The 18,251-nt window shown below is 38.6% G+C and overlaps 1 protein-coding gene across 2 annotated transcripts; it reads right to left on the bottom strand.

Moving 5' to 3' along the window:
- Positions 1–7: 7 nt before the first annotated feature.
- On the bottom strand, positions 8–5,086 carry LOC129740555 (cilia- and flagella-associated protein 58). Of its 2 annotated transcripts, XM_055732269.1 has the most exons (7): positions 4,811–5,086; positions 4,563–4,747; positions 4,144–4,493; positions 1,866–2,492; positions 1,677–1,804; positions 321–1,615; positions 8–254 (listed from the first exon to the last, which is right to left on the bottom strand). In XM_055732269.1, exons 2-7 carry the CDS (start codon positions 4,686–4,688, stop codon positions 81–83), a joined length of 2,700 nt encoding a protein of 899 aa, XP_055588244.1. In that variant the 5' UTR covers positions 4,689–4,747; positions 4,811–5,086; the 3' UTR covers positions 8–80. The 2 variants fall into 2 exon arrangements, with proteins under 2 accessions (XP_055588244.1, XP_055588238.1); XM_055732263.1 differs by having other exon boundaries at positions 4,563–5,086.
- Between the last annotated feature and the right edge of the window lie 13,165 nt (positions 5,087–18,251).

Here is an 18,251-nt window from a genome sequence, read left to right as displayed (position 1 = left end):
ATTTGGGAACTAGGTGGAGCTGTTATATTTTTTCATAAACGATACAATCAGATAATGACGGGTTGTTGTCCCAATATCTATTAGCAGGATACTTTGAAGCCAGCTCCAACCATGCGGTAGCCAGCGCTATTGCCGTTTTTTTGCTGCTGAAACACAATAACATCCCCGGAATTTGGTGATGACAGACGGCGACCTCCAGAGGTCGCAATGTAGGCTCCACGTGCTGACTCTAGAAGCTTTTGCTTTTCTCGTTTCTGCAAATAATTTAAAAATGAATACAACGGCCTTAGAGCGTTCATTAAATCTCGCAATAAACTTACTTCTTTGACCAACTCTTTCTTAGTTTCCAGCAGGGATTTCTTGAGTTCTTCCACCAAGCACTCCTGACTCTTAGTATCCATCTCCTTAGCTCGAACCTCCGCGGCTAAAGCCTTCAGCTTCTTGGTCTTTGCTGTTAGTACGCGTTGGGTGGTACACAGTTGTTCTTTCATTTTTTGATTTGGTAACTGCTCCACGACTTCCTTCAGCCCGCCATACATTTTTTCCGACTCATCGATGGTTTTCTCCTGTTGAGTTACGGTAACAGATTGGAACAGTACTCGCCGTTGCAGGGTTTGTACTTTCACAATGAGATCCATCTTCTCCGGATCCTTGCCGGTCAACTTGCGCCACCGGTGCACATTCATTGGCGTCATCATTTCGTCTTCCAATGCACGAGCTTTGACGCGTTCATGGTTCAGAACTCTGTGCATCTGCAGCACTTCCTGGCGCATGTCAGCAGTATTGGCCAAACCTCGAGCCAAAAGGTTCCTCTGTGATCGCAAATTACTGATCTCGATCTTCAACAAACGAATATCGTCCAACCGATCCCGATACTGACTTTCTCCACGATCCAATGCCATATTCAGCATATTCTGCTTCTCAAGCAAAGAGTTGATTTCATCCACCCGCTGAGTTAGCTGTTGTTTGATCAAGTCTTTCTCGTTGATTGCTCCATCTAGCTGCTTCTTCAATCTCAACATGCTGGTTGCATCATCCGTGAGTGTTTTGTTCAACCGAGAGTTCTCCATTATCTTCTCGTTCAGCTCTGACTTAGTGTGCTGCAATGTGACCGAAATATTCTGTACCTCGTTCTTCAGCGATTGCTTCTCCTTCTCAATCTTGTCGATCGTCTTGCAAGCTTTGAAAAGTTCTGCTACCTTGGTAGTATTTTCATCCTTCAACTGACTAACCGACTGTCCGCATGTCTTTAGTCGCTCTTTCAACCCTTCGTTCTCCTTCGTGCAGGTTGCCAAATCGCGTTCGAAAATGTTTCGCTCACTTCGGGTCATCTCCAGCGTTGTCTGACACTGGAACAATCTTCCTTCGGTTTCCCGCAGCTTTTCCCTCAGTTCCATGATCTGATTCTGTCTGTATAGCAAATCTTCGTTTGCTTGTTCCATTTTCTCGTGTAAATTTTGTGCTTCCTCGGCGTTCCGGTCCCGATCCTTCTCGATTTTGATCATCAGCATGGTCTGTTTTTGTGCCGCAATCACGTGTGCTTTGATTTCGTTTTCCAGCGTTTTGTGTTGCTTCTCCGAAAGCGCATATGCCTCCGTGAGATCTCCGTTGAGTTCTGAAGGATGAAAATATCATGTAATCAAAATTCGCTCGAGAAAAAATATCATTCCACTTACTATTGGCTTTGACCAGTTCCTTACGAGCCAGGTCCCTTTCTCGTAAGACGGCATCCACCTGTTTCCTCGCTGCATCGAATGCCTTCTTGCTTGCATCACGTTCTTTTTCGAAAGTAAGAATAGTGTTCCTGAAATGAACAAATAAAACTGATCACACAAAAGCGATCAACTACACATGCGTTAACTTACTTCAATTTTAAAACTTCTTGATCCAATGCACTCTTGGTCGTTTCCAGCGTCAGTATTTTCTTCATCAGCAGTTCCTGCTTTTTCACCAGCTTCGCATTCTCCAGTCTGTACTTGTTGTTCTCGTCTTCTTTAAGCTTTAAAATATTGACCTTGGTGTTCAACTCGTTGGTCACTTTCTCCTTGAGCTGTACCATGTTCTCGAAATCTCCCTGTGCTTTGGCCAGCTTAACCTTCAACAGATTGCTGCTGGTAGTCATGCGCTCCAAGCTAGTCCGTATCGCAGCAATCTGCATGCCCTGCTGCACCGTTGTCCTGTGGCTAGATTCCGACAGCGTTTTGAAGTGATCCGCTTCTTGCGTTTTCACCTCCAGCTCTGCGACCACTTCGTTGTGCTGGAATTGCAGATTCTCCAGCATGCGCTTGTCCCTAAAGGCTTCGTTCGATGTTTCATCGAGCATCTTGTACAGCTCCTTCACCTTGAGCTCGGTGTCGGTGCATTTGAGTTCCAGCTCCTCGGCATAGACGCGCTGTGTCTGTAGCCGACGGTTTAGCTCTTCGACTTCGACGAAAAGGCGATCACGCTCTCGTAGGATGTTCTCCTTGTGCTTGCCCATCATGGCGCCGACCCTGTGGGAGTTGTTCGAAGAATTTTAGAAGGATTTTGTAGCAGTTTTCCATGCATTTGCATGCAGAACCCTATTTTAATGCTCAGGTTGGCCAGGAGGAGGAATGCAAACCGACAATTGGAAGGTTCAGTGTGCACCAGCTGACCAACGAAAACGTCCTCAGACTTATAGATTTCGCCGCCTCCAAACGAATGGCCGTACGTAGTACCTTTTTCCAGCACCGCCTCCCACACAAGTACACCTGGAGATCACAGTACCAAACGGAATCACAGATCGACCACGTTTTGATTGACAGCCGGCACTTCTCGGACATCATCGACGTTAGATCCTGTCGAGGCGCCAACATCGAGTCATTACCTTGTGATGGTGAAGACGCGCCTAAAACTCTCCGTAGTGAACAACACACGAAACCGGCGCCCGCCTCGGTTAAATATTACACGACTGAAGCAATCTGAGGTCGCGGCAGACTACGCTCAATCCGTCGAAGCAGCGCTGCTGACAGAGGTGAGCTTGACGAAGCCCCTGAAAATCATCGACAGCGGAAGAGGCAGCGAGTCCGAATTTTCCAGAAGAAAAAGCGCCGCCTGGAAAAGGAGGAGCTCGAGGGAACTGGAGCAGCTGCATCGTTCCCGAGAAACACGAAAGTTCTATCAGAAACTCAACGCATCCCGCAAAGGCTTCGTGCCGCAAGCCGAAATGTTCCGGGATAAGGGCGGGGGCATCCTGACGGACAATCGTGAGGTGATCAAAAGGTGGAAGCAGCACTTCGATGAACACCTGAACGGCGCACATGCAGGAAATCAAGACGGTGGGGGAAGGTACATCGCCGGCGTAGCCAACGACGTAAAGGAGCCACTCCCAACGATGAGTGAAGTTAAGGAAGCCATTCACCAGCTGAATAGAAACAAGTCGGCTGGGAAGGATGGCATCGCAGCTGAGCTCATCAAAATGGACCCGGACAAGTTGGCCGATTGTCTACACCGGTTGATAGTCCGGATCTGGGACATAGAACAGCTGTGTGCGGATTTCGGGTGAATTGTCGAGTTCATTCGAATCGCGCAGGGGGCTTCGACAAGGTGATGGTCTATCCTGCATGATGTTCAACGTGGCGCTAGAAGGTGTTATTCGACGAGCGGTGGGCGAAATGCGGGGCACGATTTTCAACAGATCCAGTCAACTTATCTGCTTTGCCGATGACATTGATATAGTCGGCAGATCATCTGCAGCGGTGGAGGAGATCTACCGCAAACTGAAACACGTAGCAGGAAGGATTGGGTTGATGATTAATACGTCCAAGACGAAGTACATGCTGGCCTGCGGATCCTAGATCGACCGAACCCGCTTGTCCAGCAATAACAAGGTCACAGTCGACGGCGACGAGCTGGAGATAGTCGAAGACTTGGAGACGAGAAATTGGAGAACGGTTGCCATGGACCGAGTGAATTTTAGGAATTATGTTCGTCAAGTTATGTCGTGAGACGGAATACTATGTAAGTAAAAATAAATAACCCCTATTCTTCTGAAAGTGCTCACGGTACTCACTTTTATAAAACATCATCAGTTGCTTTTAAAACCTTTAAGAGTTTAAATTTAAGCTTGCTGGCATCAGTTACAGTCACAGAAATAGTACAATCTACGTTCTCCGTACTTACTCATCTTCCTTCTCGCCGTGGCGGTCCGATTCGGCCGTCAGTTTGTCCAACTTCTGGCGCATCTGGTTCATCGCCTCCTGTGCCGTTTGCTCCCGGGTTTGTGCCGCATCGGCCCGCTTCCATGCTCCCTCGATTTCCGACCGGAGCGCCTCGATGGTGTCCTGATCTCGTTGGGACATCGCCACGGCTTGGGATACACGTTCGGCCGCTGCCGTGACCTCATCCAGCATCTTCTCGATCCGTTCCTGTTCCTCCAGCAGCTGGGAGCGCAACTGTTGCCCGACGAGAAGCAACTTTTGAAAATCTTCTGCCAGGCCATACTGCTGGTTGCCCTGAAGGTCCTTCACCGTCTGAAAGCGGAAAATAGAATTTTTAACGAATTCATTCTAGGTGTCACGAAAGTGGGCCACGATACCTACCAAATTAGATTTGGTGCAGAGTTCTTCGAAAAATTCGTCGGTTATTTCTTTGGGGATGAGATCGTCCTCGAAGGCGGATTCCGGGGCCTGAGAATCCTCACCGCTTTCCTCTACGATTTGATCCATATTTCAATTCCTTCCGGTAGATTAGTAGACAATTTGTGCACGTCTAGCAGAACGCTCCACTGTAAAATTGAGGTGAAAATTTTTTCCAAACCGAATTCCTTTTGCTATCGGAAAATAACAACGTTCTGCTGCGGTCGTCCGGGAAAAGGATCACCCATGGGAACAGCAACCAGGCGTGACCGAAATTCCGAAAGTAGCGCGCTTGTGCCGTTCCTGTTCCGATTTTCTAATAGAGTTTGCAGGAATTTGTTGGATTTATTTTGCCAATTCCTGGGGGCGCAGGATGGCGGTTGCGAACTCTGTAGGAAGCCGATATCAACAGGTGGATGAACTTTGTTTCTAGAACCTGAATGTCCTTATTTGTTTTTAGGTGCCGGAATTTTTGCGTCCTACTTCATGGTGACCTACTTGGATGCAGTGAAACATTTTCTATTTATCGAATTTCGAGGTCGATAAACAGCTGATATTTTTAATTATTTTAATTGGTTGATATTTATTTATTATCAAAACTCAATCACAATTCATTATAAGGTGTTTTTTTTCTGGAAATCGTATCCAATTATGGTCATTTAAATTTAAAAAACCGTTAGAGGAAACAAGTTGCTTGAAGCGGCCAATCGATTCAGAAAACGTCAGATTAAATGCATAGCATTTATAAATTTTTCAAGTACAATCAATGACAAAAAATGATAAAGATGACAGAATCGACAAAAATGACCAAAATAACAAAATTGCCTTGAATGGTCAAAATAACAAATATTGCCAAATTTACAAGAATGACAAAAATAACAGAAACGATAGAAATGAAAAAAATGACAAAAATGATTAAAATGATAATTATCAATTATGTATTAACAAAAATAACAGAATTTGCCAAAATTCAAGAATGACAAGAATGACGAAATTGGCAGAAATGACTAAAAATGACAGAATTGACTAGAATGACTAGAATTTGAATAAAAAATTACAAAAATGATAAAATCGACAAAAATTACAGAATTAACATAAATAACTCAAACGATTAAAATGGTAAACATAAAAAATTACAGAAAGTACAAAATAAACAAAAAAAAAATTATGAAAATGACTAAATGATAAAAAATTATTAAAATGCTAAAAATGACCAAAATGACGAAAAAGCCGAATCGACAAAAAATACAGAAATGACGTGAATAAGGAAAATACAAAAAAGGACAAAACTGACATAAATGGTAAAAATGACAAAAATTTTAACCAAAAATGACAAAAATGGAGAAAATGTTAAAATTGTTAATAATAGTAATAAAAATTTCTTTTTTTAAATATAAAAAATGACAATAATTATGAAAAATGGGTTTGACGGCAAAAATGACGAAAATGACAAAAATGACAAAATGTCAGTAGCAGAAATGACAAAATGAAAATGGCAAGAATGTTAATTGTGGAAAAAAAAATCAAAAATGACCCAAAGATGGCCAAATGGCCCAAATAACAAAAATTTCGAGAATGACAAAAATACGGAAGCTTCAGAAATGTCACCTTCTAGCGAGACATTTCTGAAGGCTCGGCCACACGTTCGCAATTCTGGGAAATTCCCGACCAGGTGAGGAGGTGAAGAAGGAAACATAAATCACTTTTCCGATTGCGCGAGAGGCATTCAGATATCTCTGAGAGTGAACAGAATCAATGAGAAGCCCTCTCAGCATTCATTCGGTTTAATTCAAATGAACATTCCTTCAAAAGCGCCAAAACGCTCAAAACCTGTTCAATGAAAATGGTACTTAAGCTAAAAGAGGCTGATGGACTTTCTTGGATATTTGGTTGGTATTTTATTGGCTTTGATATTTTTAAATTCTGAGGAAATAGTGTGGAAACAGTTTTTTGTCGTTTTCGGGACAGTTCTAAAATTGAAACTTACACCTCATAAAGTTCTATAATTTTACTTGAAGAGCTCTATTCAACCGGTAATAAAATCATGCTTATCGATCGTGATAGTAGTTTTTCTCATCGCATCAAACCGGACGATAAATATAAGTTCGTTGAAGGATTTCCCCCTCGTCGTATCAAAACATTGATGACTAACGAATTGGCGAAGACCGGTTTCGATTCCTCTCGACGCTCGACGAATAAACGTTCGACTACTAGCGAACGACGAAAGAAAATTTTATCAATGGAATTTGAGCTGAGCGTTTTATTTAAGCTAAATTTAAACTTTACAAATTTCAATTTGAAGTCGCAGAAAAACTTAAAGTAAGTTACCGAAAGAAACTTTCATCAGGATGTGAGTAAAGTACAACTATTAAAAGAGTTCGTTTGAGTTGATTGTAGTGAAATATGAGTCGCTTAGTTACTATCGGTTATCTTTTGGATTCGATCGTAGGGGATCGTCTTAACAAATTAGCAAACCAGATAAGGCTCAGACGAGAGACTTCGCGCTTTGAGGCAGGCGCCTGCATGTTGAGGTGTTGCACGATTTTTATGTTACCGATTGCGTGCTTCCAGTGATGTGGATATTAGTCAGTCATAGTATGTTTAACATAAAATATGAATCGAACTGGGACAGCAATATGTTGGTTATTGGTCATGAGATCGAGCCTAATTATCGCATACATATTTAATATGCTTTCTGTGTGGTGGGAGTTTAAAAATTTCTAAGTTACTAGCTATTACTGTCCCAAATGCCGCCCACAAAGTGTTGTCCCGAATCCTTCTCTGCCGCCTAACGCCACAAGCAAACAGATTCGTGGGAAGTCATCATGGAGCTTCATGGAGGGACCGTCTACCACGGACCAGATCTTCACACTTCGGCAAATCATCCAAAAATACCGTGAACACCAACGCATCACCTATTCAAAGCCGGATACGACACGATCGAATGTGACGAGCTATAGAAAATCATGTACGAGAACGGCTTTTCCGGGAAGCTGAAGAGACTGGTTAAGGCGACAATGAATGGAACGCTGTGCTGTGAGCGGTTCTCGGGTGAATTATCGAGTTTATTCGAATCACGCAGGGGGTTTCGACAAATGGTGGGCGCAATGCTGGGCACGACTAGCAACAGATCAAGTCAACTTATCTGCTTTGCCGACGACATTGACATAGTCGGCAGACAATCTGCGGCGGTGAAGAAGATCTACCGAAAACTGAAATGCGAAGCAGGAAGGATTGGGTTGATGATCAATACGTCAAAGACGAAGTATATGCTGCCTGCGAGCCCGCTTGTCTAGTAATATCAAGGTCACGATCGACGGCGACGAGCAGGAGATAGTAGAGGAATTTGTCTTTCTGGGCTCACTGGTGACCGCAGACAATGGAATCCACAAGCAACTACGGTCGAGAAGACTGAGCCCTGGCACGAAGTATAACGCGTACATGACGCTCATCAGACTGGTATTTCTCTACGGGCTCGAGACATGGATATTGCTCGAGGAGGACCTGAGTATACTCGGAGTATTCGAGCAACGAGTGTTAAGAACCATCTTTGGCGGCGTGCAGGAGAACGGAATGTAGAGGCGAAGGATGAACCACGAATTTGCTTGACTCTTCGGCGAACCCCGAACGTCTGTCCTGCAAAACAGGTGTTCGCTGCGAATCCGGTAGAAATGAGACGAACAGGGGTGCAACGAGCTAGGTGGGATGCTCGAGAAATTGGAGAACGGTTCCTTTGAACCTATGTAATTTTAGGAATTATGTTCATCAAGTTATGTCGTGAGACGGAACACTATGTAAATAAAATTAATAAGATACTAGCTATCATAACCTCAAAGATGACGATTATTTTTAAGGAAAAGAACTCCTTGAAATCACAAAAAAAACACCAGCATATAAGGAGAAAACGCTACTTAGGAACCAAAACACTGGTCACCAAACTCCAGAGTTATGCGCCAAATGACGTTGACGATTAGCAGAAGAAAAAGTTACTTACCTAACAGGAGACAAGAAGTTATAGAGATCACAGGAGGCCTGTAGATTCTGAAGCAACATGGCCAACCTTTTCAACAGGTGGGCCAAATTTTGGAGATGAGCAAGGCTAGCGGACCACTCTACCATTTTTTTTTAATATGAAGAGCAAATAAATGAATAACTGATTCTCAATTATGATATAATAAAATAATTTTTGTTTTCATTTGTTTTCTTTCAAAAATATATAGGTATGTTTGAAAGACAGGTTAATGAGATTGGGAACTGTTTTCTACTGATTCTACTTGAATTGATTGAAAAAAAAAATCCAAAAAAATATTGAGAGCTCGTTTCACAGACCAAATTTGTATTTTCATAACTAAATTTGAAACATTTTACGACCAAAATAACATCTGTGTTCATCCAGAGCAAATTTGTAATATGGAGCCAAAGTTATGTGAAATATATTAGTTTTTAATTTGAGGTTTAAATTTATGTTGGGTTAATTTGTGCAGAAATGTCAAATAGTTTGGGAATTACATAGTCTTTCAATTTTTCAAAATATAAAAATTCTTTCGCCCTTAACATGTGCATGTGTACTGCTTCATAATTGCTTATTTCAGATATCGGCAGCGCTGCACAAAAAATGAAAGATCAGTTATTCTTTTCCAAACCAAGTTGTTCAGAAAATTATTTTAAAATAATTAATTAAAAAGTCAACCAGACCTCTATCATTAATAGTTTTGAAACTGAACTAACTTCAACAGTTCAAAATGCAGTTTAAAACGGATTTTCAAATAGTAACCGCGACTATAGAAACATTCCAAAAATTCTGGTTTTCAAAGTTTGACACTATCCAACCTGATTTTAAAAAGAAGATTGAAAATGAAACTCCAAAAGTAGAGGTGTCTGAATAAACGCGATCTTTTCTTTCCGGCAAAGTTGCAAAACATGGAAAATCAGTTTGACAAAGTGAGTAAACATACATTCTAGGAGTTCCATTTGTCAAAAATGAAAATATGATCAATGTGTCATTAGCAAAATCGCTCAAAAACTTGGTATTAACCTACATGTAAACCAGATTGTTTTTTTTGTAAATTATTTTCTAACAAAAATAAGATAAATAAAATCTCTTGTACCAATAAAAGTGATTTTCGAAAACTAGAACAAGAAGGAATTATTCGTCAAAAAACGTTCTTACTTACTTAATGATCCCGCGCCGATCCCCCGGTGCATAGGGCCGTGGTAAAAGACTGTTGACGATCCGGAGCCAGCGTCTTCATCTGGTTCCAGTCAAGATTCTTGTCGACAGTTCGGATTTCAGCGGCCAGGCTTCGCCGCCACGAGTTTCTGGGTCTGCCTCTTCTTCGATGTCCTTCTGGATTCCATTCAAGCGCCTTTCTGCAAATCTCGTTCTCATCTCTTCGCAGCGTGTGCCCAACCCATCTCCACTTACGTTCCCGAACCTTGCCTTGCCTTGAAAATCTAACTTGCTTTATATCGAAAGTTTAAAGTCTCGTTATTTTGCGTTTGGTTTAATCAAGATTTCACTAAGAGTCTCTTGCTACTGAGCAGATGACGCGATTTTTTTATAAGTTACAGAATTCAGCTCTAAGAACTGGTTCTCTGCGCTACTGCTATGTCAATGAATTTAACTCACGGTGTGTTTCGTAGAAGGACTTAAAGAAAAAAAAATACAGTAACGCTAATTTTTGCATGGGCAGAAAGCAGAGCTTTTCCCGGTTCATTTCCATCAGAAATTAAAATATTTGGTCGGTGACCCCCCATACAAATTTTTTTTTTCAAAATTTTCTATTTAAAATCTTTATCAAATATACATATATTTCTAGTGTTTTTTGATTTCAGAGGTGCTTACTCCCTTAGTTCTAACTTTCAATATTTTTAAATTAAACTCAATAATCATATCGAAAACTTTGAAAATTTTTAATAATTATTTCAAACTAGTTACAGAGCTATTAAAACGAAGAAAATTGCTTAAAAATATCTTTTAATCCTGAAATTTATAAACAGCAAGCAAATCCTGTCAGCAGTCTGATAGGGTGAAATTATCTGAAATTTTAAAAATTATCTAGAATAATTTGAATCTATTTGAATCCATTATCTTTATATATTCTGCTTGTGGAAACACTAGAGAGTATTTCATTTAAAAAGAATTAAGAAAATCAGTTAATACAAGAAACTGCTATAAATTTTGTGTGATAACGCTTATCGTGTTGCGCTCTGGAGTAGAAACGTTTGTCCTAATTCAAGCTTTTAAAAAATAGAAAAAAAATCAATATTCAAAAGTAAATGATTTGTTAAAGACAATTTGTGATAAGAATTCAGTTTTTATACTTTTCCTGAGTCAGATGTCCAAAATCTCATTCGCACTTCAGACTCAATGCAAAACAGTTCAGCAGTTTAATCACTGATTAATCTTGCTCAAATTTTGCATGTTATTTTCTTTTCATAAAATGATTATTATCAAGCTGGAGTGTTTTATAAGTCATTTTATTTCTATTTTGAGTGCCGATTTTAGTAACTCTCCTGTACTCTGTGATTCTCACATTTTATTCAAAGAGCAAGCATTACTTTTAAGGTTAAATAATCCTAGCTCTTACAGTTCTCAACCCACTATACTATTACAATAATCTCTTGTATTCTTTATTTTAAATTAAATTTTGAAATTTTTATGATTTTTTTTAAATGGATGAATTTAATCTAAAACTGTGATAAATTTGAAATTACCCAAAAAAATGCATTTCTATCTATTTGTCGATTTTAAATTTACAAAAATCAACAGTATTGTTGGCAAAAGTGAATTGAAAATGATCGACAGCGAACTAATCTGAAACGCGTTAGATTCATCATGTTTTGTTCTTCCCATACTTATTTTAGTTTTTCTACTGAACACTGCAGTCCTTTTCTATAATTTAAAAAACAGTAATGAAGCATTAATGTAACAGGAAAAAATTCATAATTTTTTCAATTTTATACCAGTTGTGGTAAAAACCTTTAGAAATCGTAATTTTGAATAAACCATAGAAATCCATAAAAACTAAAAAAAAAAATAAAGTGCAAAAATCTGGTCTAAAACTGTCGATGAAATTGAAACTTCTCCTGAAAATTTTTTTTTCATCTTTAATCCATTTATTCAAAATTATCAACAGTCTATAAAATCTTACGCAAAATGAAGTTCAGATGATTTATTCACCTTTAATATGAGAAAAAGTAATTTGAAATTGATTTTTTTTGAAGCCAAAGATGTACGGATTTCAGTGCAATTACTTTTACTTTTAACTAAATTTTGTATTTTAAATTCTATTGAAAACTGGTCTGCTATGATTTGTTTAAATTTTAATCTTAGGTAAAAGAAATTGAAAAATACTAAAACGAGTGGTATCAAACATATATTTTTTCTAAAATGCGTATTTCTATACATACAAGTATTTCGGAATTTATTCAAAAAACAAGTTTGAAAAACATTTTTTTTAATATTTCTTTGGAAACCTATCAAAGGATGTTGGACTATTCTCATTCATTTATCTTAAAATTTCATTGAATCAGAAATAGTTTTACAAGAATACACATATGAATGTAAATATAGGTTTCATTTGGATATCACCCATTATAACAACGATATTCCAAATAATAAATTTCAAATAAAATGTTCATATAAAATAAGCTTTTTAGTCGAAATCACTAATTTTAATAGGCGTTGAAATATTTTTATGTTTCAAAATGACAAAAACTTGAATAAAAAATAAAAAAAAATGTTTTAAGGATAAAGATTGCAATTCCATTGCACTGGAATAATTTTTCAGATTGAAAATTTATAAATATAGACTATAAATCTTCAAAAAAACAAATCGTATGGGGACTCACCGACCAAATATTTTAATTTTGCCTGGAAATGACTCAGAAAAGCCTAAATTTTCAATTTCTGAAAAAAATAGAGTTACTGTTTTTTTTTCTTTTAAACATTTTCTAGAAACACACCGTGAACTATTACCGGAAGCTCAGTCGCTATGTATTGAAAATAGTTTCTCATTCATTATATTGTATGATTGCTATGAATCATCCTTTTTTCCGTCAGTAAGTATGCAGAGCAATCGAAAAGTGAGCGCTTTCGCGTGCCTACATATTTGGCCGAACTCGCTCAGCAGACAACATAAGCGGTGGAGCAAAACATATAAAATATATCGGTGACATCGCCGATATCGGTGTGAAGCGATGAACCCCGCTTGATGCTCACAAAACGTCACCAACTATTCCGGACACCGGACAGTCAAACCCGTTGATGATTTTTATAGGTATTGCTGCCAACAGAATAACGGCACGAATTTCTCACCTCCATTTTTTTTAAATATTTATTTGATCCTTGAAATTTTAACGTCTGAACGTCATTCATCCCCCCTTCTCACTTCCAAGTCGGTTCGATCTGAATTTATATTCATGAGAAAATTAGGAGAGCGTTCATTCGAGTAGGTAGGATGTTCCGAAAAAATTCTCCTGATGCTACATTCTCTCAAAAAATGTGCTAGTCGATCAGGTCGTGTGCCGTGGGGGATTTCCATTTCCCTGCAGGGGGAAGTGTTTCTAAACGCGCATATCGGATTAAATGCGCGAACAACCGTTTGACAAAACAACCAATCTAATTATTGCAGTTTGAGGATAATACGCTTCGACACAAGGCATGAGAAAATTTTATTGATATTAGATAAAAATTATAGATTTGTTGAAAATAGCGTGGAGAACTTGGAGGCTGTGAGGCTGCTGACATAGATTGATTCTGTCCATCGACGCAGAACCCCTGCCGTTTTAAATCGAAATAAAAATTTCCATTCAGTAAGTTTGATGGTCGTGACTCATTCAGCGTCATTATACGTAGCGCGATCGAAAGCTCGACGACGACCAAACTCAACCGTGATGGCATTGGCAGAACACCAAAAAAGAGATAAAAACTGGTGACATCGACGATGTCGGCTTGAAAAAAAAAAACATCAAAGCCAATTGCTAATTTGAGTCCATCCCCCGGTGACAAAACGTCACAGTACTAGTTCTGACGCAAGATAGCGAGCCAAACCCACTTGTTTTTTTTTTGGGAAACTGCTTCCCCCAAATCTCTCAAATAGGAGTCGAGTCGAGTTTATCAGAGTTGATTAACTAGCAGAATTTGTGTTAAGCTATGAAATTGCTATTTAGAGTAGGTATGATTTAGAAGCTTTGAGAAGCCAAGAATCAAGGACACATTTGTAAACCATTTGTTTTGTTAGAACAGCAATTAAAAATTCTAAACAAAAAAAAATTGTTAGGAGATTTTTTTGAAAAAAAAAATTGAATTAAAGAATCCGATCCACGGTGAAACGATTCTACACAGTTCGACGAAATAGGTCCAAAAGGCTAATCGGTAGCATCCGGTCTCTAAATAAAATACTCTTATCACGACCGTATTTATTGCAGATTCAAATGCATTAATGTTTCCGTCCATGGAGGATGTTTATGGAATCAGAAACTCCCATTGCTGGTCTAGTGTCATGGGTTTAGAAGTCAACTAGGTAGAAATTGACAAACAAAGTTAAATGAAGTGCTAAAATCAAGCGATTTTTTTCCTCAATTGCTACAGTTCTGGGCCTTCTTTGGTCAAATTATCACTAACAATTATTCCTAAAAATATAGAACTTTACATTTTTGAAGTTGAAATGTACTCATTCAACCCCTACTTTAAAAAAATGATTAAAAAAGTTATTAACCAAACATTTAGGCAAAATGTAAAAATTTCGGAGATAATAAAAAAAAACAGTGAAAAGCCGAAAAAAGAATATGGCAACACTGTAGTAAATATATAAAAGCACAGTTTTTATAAAGGTTTTCACGTTCATTTCTATCTAAGACAGAATGTAGGCTTGGCTTAAGTGAAGAAAGTTAGACCTTATTATTCAACATACATTCTGCGAGTCATGTGACGTGACTCTTCAAATTTCAGCTTGTTTGTCTGTGTTTCTGTAAGCGTTCCAGGCAAGAAATGTCAGTAAAGTTGGGCTTCTTTAGTTATTGGAGCACATTCAAATCGATTATTTTTGCCTGCTGAAGCCAAGATTACGAATAAGAAATTCGGCGAGCAGTGCCACTTGACTCGCAGAACAAGGTCTATATTTTTCACTTTAAAACGTTATTTTTAATTTACTTTTCTAAAAGTTCCGTGACAAGCCTTTCTTGTAAGCAGTTTTTTTTTGAAAATTAAAAAATACATTCCTCAGTATTTGATTACTCTCATTCTTTTTTGCCGGTTCGTAGTGAATCTACTGTCAGAATTTTCAAAGAATTCTAGTCCCGAGAAGAGAAAGGGTGTATTCAATTTGAAAATCATTTCCAATTATGGATATAAAGGAGGGGTATAATTGTTTTAAAAAAATATCAAAAACGATTCGACTACATACGAAAATCTGAATAAATTATTAGTACGCTTTAAGCCTTTATTTAATAGAAACATTGATGTTAGAAGATATTCAACTACAAAGTTTGCCAAAAAAATATCTCGTTTGGCAAGCTGTACATGTGGCTCGAAAAGTGACAGTTTTGTTGCAACCGGGACCATCAATCAGGAAATTTACGTGAAGCGTTTGCTGCTTTTCCTGAAGAAACATGACTTGTCCGTTGGCATCCTGTCATTATGGAAAAAAGCCATGGAGTGGTATGTCGCTAACAACGTTCAGGTTGTGCCCAAGGATAAGAACCCTCTTAACACATCAGAACTTCGCCTAAGTCAAAAATATTGGGCGAATGTTAAGTTAAACCATCAGAATACTCGGAAAATAATGTTAGCAGCGAGAAGCAGTTTAAGGCTAACTGGCGACCTGAGGCGAAAGAAGTGGAAAAGGTGCCTACCGTACAAAATCTGATGGCAGACGTCAAACGAAAGGATCGCCAATTTGAACTAGGTTGACCGGAATCGTAACTGAATATTTTTCCCGTCTTTTATACATATTGAACTTAAAAATGATGGATACTTTGATTTTTTTAATAAACAAATAATCGAGTTACATACTTTCTGATCCAAACACCCTTTGAATCCAAATATCTAGGAGCTAGAAATTTTCCGAAAAATTGGTTGTTTTCTTTTTGTTTCGGCCATGAATTCAGAAACACCAGCAATACTGTTAATGATAGGGGAAAAGTTCATATAACGCCCCATGTGGCTAATACGCGCCACCCTTGTTTTGAAGATTCTGAAACATTTTAAGCCTGCAAAATATTACCAATTTGTTTTAAATGCTGTGATTGGTCATGGCAAGTATGAATTTTTCCTTAAAATGTCTCTGTGTCGTGATAATTTCACAATTTAGGTTTTTCTTCATTTCGATCTAAATTTTAAAACACTTTCAATAAGGTGTCACCAAGCAGTGAAAAACGAATAAGACAATATTTTCTGACACATCGGAGGAGGAGAATCTAAACTGTGATTTTATGCTAAAAAATCATACTGAATTCGCTAAGGTAAGCTTTTCACGGCCCATGCGCTCGTTATAACGCGCCAATCGTAGTAGGCTGAAAATAGCATTAATTTTTCAAAAAGGCCAATTTTCATTGAAAATGAATAAAAAGTCTAAAACCATATTTTGAGCGTTAGTTCAGCCCAAAAAATCTACTTTTCATTTTTTTTTAAATTTTGATTAGTCCATTTTGCTCCATCCAGCACTTCAGCTCTTCATTGCTGGAAAAACAGCAATCGATCTGTCAAACTCGAATTTGTTTTCACACAGTAAATTTTTGCCTCGATTTCCAGCAATTGTCATTTTTGCTGAAAAATCAGCAATCATTTTTCAAATTTCTGGACTTTCCAGCGATCGATCTAGTTTGCTGGAAAACCAGCAATCGAATTGTCAAATTGGAGTCTGTTTGTTTTCGTATGCAGGTGAGACTCAATTTTGAGAATTTTGGTTAGATTAATATTATTATTTTTTATTTTCCTCTATATTCTAGCAACCAGACATCAAGGGTGAGTTTTTATTGGACTGGTAGATATTCCATGAAAGATAACAATCAAAACTATTTTTACAAGTGGCGGATGATCAACACTTTGGCACAAAGCTGCCACCCCAGAGTCGGTATTAGAAAGTTGGAAAAAATGGTTTTTCTAGAAACTAATAAATCCCTTATTGAAAAATGGGAAAAATTATTGTTTTTATTGCTAACTATATGCACAGCCAATAATCAAGATTTAGTTTTGAATTTAGGTATAAATTTGATACTAAATACAGCCGATTGTTTTGAAAAAAATAGCCGATTTCCAGAAATCTGGATTGCTGATTTTCCAGCAATTTGAATTGCTGGAAACCAGCATTAACGCTTGCTGTTTTTGACAGCAATTTAAAATTAGTGGAAATTTTGCTGTCAGCGGGACAAAAACCAGAAAAGTTTAGCTGGTTTAGCCTCGATTTCAAGAAAAAAAAATTGCTGGAAAAGTCCAGCAATCCAAATTTTTGTTTGTTTGTTTGTTGTTTTTATTTATCATTGCAATTTAAAATTCAATCTCATAAAACACTGCAATTGGTTATAACTGGGATTTTTAATGCACAAACTCTCGAACTAAACTAGGTACCTACTTTCATCTTTTCCTAATCTAACCTGGCTAAACACTCTCTCTCAAAAATACCAATGTTGATAACCATTTTGATTTCATTATGTAAATAACTAGCAACTGCGGTCTTAGAGAAGACTTAGCCCTCGGACGAAGTGTAACCTGTATATGACGCTCATTAGACCGGTTGTTCTCTACGGGCACGAGACATGGATATTGCTCGAGGAGGACCTGCGTATACTCGGAGCATTCGAGCGACGAGTGTTAAGAACCATCTTTGGCGGCGTACAGGAGAACGGAGTGTGGAGGCGAAGGATGAACCACGAGCTCGCGCGACTCTACGGCGAACCCAGTATCCAGAAGAAGGTGAAAGCTGGCCGGATACGCTAGGCGGGACATGTTGCGAGAATGCCGGACGACTGTCCTGCAAAACAGGTGTTCGCTACGAATCCGGTAGGAACAAGAAGAGCTGGGGCGCAACGAGCGAGGTGGTTAGACCAAGTGGAGCGTGATCTGGCGAACGTGGGATGCCCGAGAAATTGGAGAACGGTTGCCATGGACCGAGTGAATTTTAGGAAGTAAAGTGTAGTGGGAAGTAAAGTTCTTGAAATTACCAAATTTCTTACACGATTACTTCGGAAGGGAATAAGTTTCTGGTAGAGATAATCAGGGGTCACTGTTGTATATATCTTTTGAATCATTATGTTTGAACGGTGTTTCAAGAATTCGTTAAACGAGCAGCCTTTGAAACTCCTATGATGGCGGCTCATCCTGGCGTAACGATCTAGCTTGAAAATCCATCTGATGCAATGATTGATTGCGAGACGCAATCGATCCATCGCCATAGCTGACGCATTTAACAAAAACTCAGAGCCAAAGGTTAGGTGTGGTAAAATTAGAGTTTTAGCTATTTTTAATTTCAAATGCGGTGGAAGCATGCTTGCCTATAATTTCAAATGGCGTAGGATTGCATCAATTTTACCACCTTGTGCGTTGACCTGGTGGTCCCACTCCAGGTTACTTTGGAAGATTATTAAAAGATTGCATACTTTATCGACATACAGAACATTAGCTGATTCTAGAGTAATGACCGGTAGGTCAGA

Source organism: Uranotaenia lowii, chromosome 1 (genome assembly GCF_029784155.1).
Source record: "Uranotaenia lowii strain MFRU-FL chromosome 1, ASM2978415v1, whole genome shotgun sequence".
Lineage (NCBI taxonomy): Eukaryota > Metazoa > Arthropoda > Insecta > Diptera > Culicidae > Uranotaenia > Uranotaenia lowii.
This window is presented reverse-complemented; position numbering and strand designations above follow the sequence as displayed.